The sequence below is a fragment of the Aptenodytes forsteri genome, unplaced genomic scaffold (genome assembly GCF_000699145.1).
Source record: "Aptenodytes forsteri isolate BGI_AS27 unplaced genomic scaffold, ASM69914v1 Scaffold104, whole genome shotgun sequence".
In the NCBI taxonomy this organism is placed as follows: Eukaryota; Metazoa; Chordata; class Aves; order Sphenisciformes; family Spheniscidae; genus Aptenodytes; species Aptenodytes forsteri.
In genome coordinates this window covers 2,039,468-2,044,114 of record NW_008795943.1, presented here as the reverse complement: position 1 = coordinate 2,044,114, position 4,647 = coordinate 2,039,468, and the positions used below count along the sequence as shown (strand labels likewise).

Here is a 4,647-nt window from a genome sequence, read left to right as displayed (position 1 = left end):
TGCGGGGGCGAAGAGGTGGGCGGGGCGGGGTGGGGCGGGGCGGCCGGGCAGTGACTCCAGCGGGGCCGGCGCGGAGCGTCCCACAGCCGGTGCGAGTGGCGAGCCGAGCCGAGCCGAGCCGAGCCGAGAGCATGCCCAAGTGCCCCCGCTGCCAGAAGGAGGTCTACTTCGGTAAGGGCTTCCTGCTCCCTCCCCGGCCGCCTCCACCCCGCGGGGACCGCAGGGCTGTCGGGCTGCTTAAGCCGAGGTGTCCCGATGCTGCACCCCGCCGGGCTTCGAGTCCCCGGGCACCCCAGTGCTGCATACCCCGGTGCTGTGGGTCCCCGGGGCACCCTGGTGCTTGCAGGTCCCTGTGCACCCCAGCGCCGTGGGTCCTGGGTGCCCTGATGTTTTGCCCCCCAGCACTGCAAATTCTTGGGGTGCCCCAAAGTTGCACACCCCTGCTGCTGTGGGTCCCCGGGGTTCCCCGGGTGGGTGGCCCTGTAAATCCACCCAAGGAGAAGGTGCCTCACTGCACGGTGTAGGGTGCAGTGAGTACCCCCAGCCTGCAGACGGGGCTGCGGCACGGTGTGGGAGCTCAGCCCTGTTTCCTTCCCAGCATCGCCCGTGCCCTATGCTGAGGCAGGCAGCTGGGCCAGCCCTGAAGACTGCTCAGTTTGGAGCCCAAAGGCCCGGCTGATGCAGCCCGCTGCTCTGAAAGCCTGGGCGGGCAAGCCAGCACCTTCCCAAGGGCAAATCCTGCCCTCAGGCACGTTCCTGGGTCAGTGGGTTGCCCACATGTTGTCCTGTGTGGTTTAGCACAGCGAGATGACAGCCCTGGGGCATTATTTTTAAGCCACTGTTGCAGGCTAGCTGTGAGCTTTGTTGGGCTTCTGTCTGCTGCTGGGCTTCAGGCAGATGTCCTCCCTCCAAACTGGGGCCCCAAAGCTCCAGGCTCCTGCCCCTTCTGGTGCTGTGGTCCCGCTGTCCTGCCTGAGGGTATCTGGGGCATTTGAGCCTCTCGCCCTCCTGGCAGCAACTGCTGGAACAGGCAGGCTCCGTCTGCCAGACCTCCCCTCTTTCCTGGTTTAGCTGAAGTTGAGGGGGTTTGTTGGGAGCAGCTTGTACGCACTCCCTGCTTTTTAATTTACTAGAGATGAGGGATCTGCAACCTGAGTGCTGTCCCTGACTTCTGCTCTCTCTGCCTTATTTCTGCTCTGCTTGTGCGTGTGCCCCATCGTCCACTTACGCTCTGCCAAAGAATTTGGAGGCTCAAACACAGGGGCTGCTCTCCCTGCCGAACAGCCGTGTCCATTAGTGATGCCCACCCTGGTTGTTGTGCTGTGGCTGGCATGGGCGCTGCCTGGAGGGCTGCTGGGGACGTGGCTCCTGCGGTTGGGGAACATCTCTGCCTAAACTTGAACTCACCACTTGCAGCCAGGCTTTGAGGTTGGGTTTCAGCAGGGTACAGTTCATGGCTCCCTCCTGTGACCAAGGGTCCTGGGGCACCTCATTTACCCGCGTGGTTTGATGACAGGAGCTACCAAGGTGCTGGTGTCAGTGTCTGCTCTTCCCGTGTCCCTGTGGATCTGCTTCGATGCCAGTCCAGACAAGCTGGGTTTGCCATGCCTGTAGGTGCAGCCGCGGAGGTGCCAGGACGGGGCCGTTTGACCAAGGAGGGGTTTGGACCTGCGCTTATCAGGCTGCTCTTACGAAACCATCTCTATTGATGCAGAGGCTGAGGAGGGTTCAAAAGCTCCTGGAGGACTGAGCTCGCCGCCTGATTTCTGTGCCTGGAGATAAGGAGTGCTGGCGGAGGCAGAGCGAGCCCTGCTCCGGGGCACCCCGGGGCTCTCGGAGCCTGGTGGTCCTGCTTGGGTGTGCCTTGGGCTGCTTTCGGACAAATCGTGTCTGTAGAGAAGGGGGCTGAGCGGGAGATGATGCCGAGAGGACTGGAGATGGGGTTTGCAGGGCCACCACCAGCTTTCCAGGGGAATCTTGCCTGCGTGGCTGAGAGCCGGGGGGGCCCCTCTGCTGTGAGCCTTGGCAGACCTCCTGCCTGAGTGTTGGTGCAAATGCTTGTGCGAGAGGTGGGGAGTCTGAGCTCTGTCCAGAAACCCTGTGATGGTGGGCCAGGCTCAGGCTCCTGGGGCTGCCAGAGGGAGGACGCTGTGGGCCCCACTGGGCTGCGGGCACAGGAGGCTCTTTGTGCTGCTGGGGGATGGCAGCAGGGCTGCCTGGTGACATTTGGGCACTGCCCCCACTCCCACCTCTGCAGCTGCCGGCTTGCTCCTTGTGTAAGCTGTTGTGGGCATATTTGGACTCCAAAGAAGAGGTGCTTCAGGCTGCCAAGGGCCCCCCTGGGGCGTGCACTGCCAGCAGCGGCTCGGTCCCATTGCTCGACCTCCTTTTGCAGGCATGGGGAGAGTGCTCGAACCTCACTCTGATGGGGTTCCTGTGTAAAGCTCTGCTTTATCACTTAATAAATCCCCAGGAATGCAGCTGCCAATAGGACAAGCACATGCATCTGCAAAAAATACCCTCCTCCCCCACTGTGCCGCAATTAAAAGCCACCCTGTGTTCCCCGCTCTCTCCATAAACACGTCCTGGCCCCAGCAAACAGCACATTATCCCTCCTGCAGCCGCCTGAGCCCCGGCCAAGCTCCAGCCCCGCTCTGGTTTGCCATGGTGTGTGCAAGATCGGAGCTGTGGCCAGAGCAGCAGTGGCTGGAGGGGACTGGTTTGTGTCGGGGCAGGGCACGGCGATGGCTTTGCCTCCCCAGTCCTCTCCAGCATCCCCCCTTCGCCCCTGCCAACTCTAGTGATTGCTTGGGCTCCAGCTGGCCAGGGAGAAATTCATGCCCTTGCTGGCTGATGTTGGAAGGTGGGAGGTCCCCAAATCTTGGGAGGATGGCTGGAAATTGGTCTGTCTGCATGGATGCGGTGGCATTCACCCTGGGCATGGCACTGTGGTTTTGGTCTGGGTGCCTGGATGTGCACAGCAATGTGTGTGCACAGCAAGCACTTGGGTTTGAAATATGGTCCTGGACAAAGAGACTTGAGAAAAATGCCCAAAAATGTTCTCCGTAGGGTTGGTGGCAGGGAGGCCAACCTGCCAAAACTGATCAGTGCCTCAACTAACCCATCTCCTTTCCGTGGCAGCCGAGAAGGTGACTTCTCTGGGGAAGGACTGGCACCGGCCCTGCTTGAGATGTGAGAAGTGTAACAAGACCCTGACATCTGGAGGCCATGCAGAGGTGAGGTTTGCTGCCGAGGAGGTCCCTGTCCCCTGCAGCTAGGGGCTGCAGGAGGGGTGGGATGGGCAGAGATGGAGCTGAAGGGCGGTCGGGGTTGATGTTCTTTCTCTCTACCTGCAGCATGACGGCAAGCCGTACTGCAACCACCCCTGCTATGCTGCCTTGTTTGGGCCCAAAGGTAGAGTTGCTGTGGCTGGGGTTGTGGGAGGGAGGGGAAGGGGGCTCAGGGCTCCCATCTCTCGGCGAGGTGCATCCCTCGGTGCACTCGTCATCCCGCGGCAAGGCTGACCCTGCTCTGGCTCTCTTGCAGGGTTCGGCCGGGGAGGAGCTGAGAGCCACACGTTCAAGTAAACCGCAGGTTGGTGCCTCCCCTTGGAGCTCCCCTCCTGCCTCAGGCTGGGCGGGCTGGCTGGGGCTGTCCCCCCCCAGGCAAGCGGGGAAGGCAGGCTCGCCGCGGCATCTCTCCGGGCTGGCTGTGACTCCTGGGCTTTGCGCCGGTGCTTGGGAGCAACCTGCTGGGTGCCAGATCCTCCTCTCCGCCAGCCCCAAGCGACCGTCAGCACCCGCTTAGCTCCGGCAGCGGACACCAAAGGCTTTTGCTTTGGGGCCTGTCGGCAAAGTCGGGGTCTCTCCCGGAGCACCGTTGTCCCTGGGATTTCTCCACTCCCAGCCCAGCTTGACTTCATCTGCCCCTCTCTTCCATCCCTCTCCAGGTCTGACGGCCAGGGTTCCCAGCACAGCCTGAAGACAGCGCAAAAGCACCGTGGCAGACATGCATTTTTATTTTTAATTCACTCTGTACTAGACTAGCACGTTAAAAGCAATAAGTAACCAAGGCTGGTGCTGGTGTGGAGAGGGGCTCCGCTCCAGATGGAGTGCTGCCGGGGTGGGGGCGTTGGGACGCCCTGCCGGATAGGAAATTTGGCCGGTATTGCTGAAGGCCGCCTGGAGAGGAGACCGCACCCTTCCAGCCAAAACCCAGCCCTGCTTCTGGCACCCAGCTCTCGTGGCTGGGCCCACAGTTGTATTCTCAGTCTTTAATAAACCCAGACCAAAAGATGCTTCCCCCACGTAGCAGCTGTGCTCTCTGTAACTCGCTTGTGAAGTGCTTGCCACTTGCTTAAGGACTCCACGTGGCCTCTGGATCGAGCCTCACACCATGTGATGGCTCCATGTACTTTTGCTCCTGGTGTGCGCGAGCTCCTGTCCTTGGTTGCCCACCCCAGGGGCTGCCTGAGCCCTGGGGAGTCAGAGCAGCCCCCGGGTGCTGTGGACACTGGGGCTGAACACTCCCCAAGGGAAGGGGTGGTGGGTGTTGTGCCGGTGCTTGTCCAGGGTTGGGGTCTCCCTGCGCTTGGGGGGGAGGTCCTACCCCACCCATGGCCTCACTGGGTCTGTGTTGTGACATTTG

The 4,647-nt window shown here is 61.5% G+C and overlaps 1 protein-coding gene across 1 annotated transcript; it reads left to right on the top strand.

The window, feature by feature from the left end:
* The first annotated feature begins 56 nt into the window (after positions 1 to 56).
* Positions 57 to 4,310, top strand: CRIP1 (cysteine rich protein 1). Its single transcript, XM_009285328.2, has 5 exons — positions 57 to 171; positions 3,142 to 3,236; positions 3,357 to 3,414; positions 3,547 to 3,594; positions 3,950 to 4,310. Exons 1-4 carry the CDS (start codon positions 132 to 134, stop codon positions 3,585 to 3,587), a joined length of 234 nt encoding a protein of 77 aa, XP_009283603.1. The 5' UTR covers positions 57 to 131; the 3' UTR covers positions 3,588 to 3,594; positions 3,950 to 4,310.
* The last annotated feature ends 337 nt before the right edge of the window (positions 4,311 to 4,647 follow it).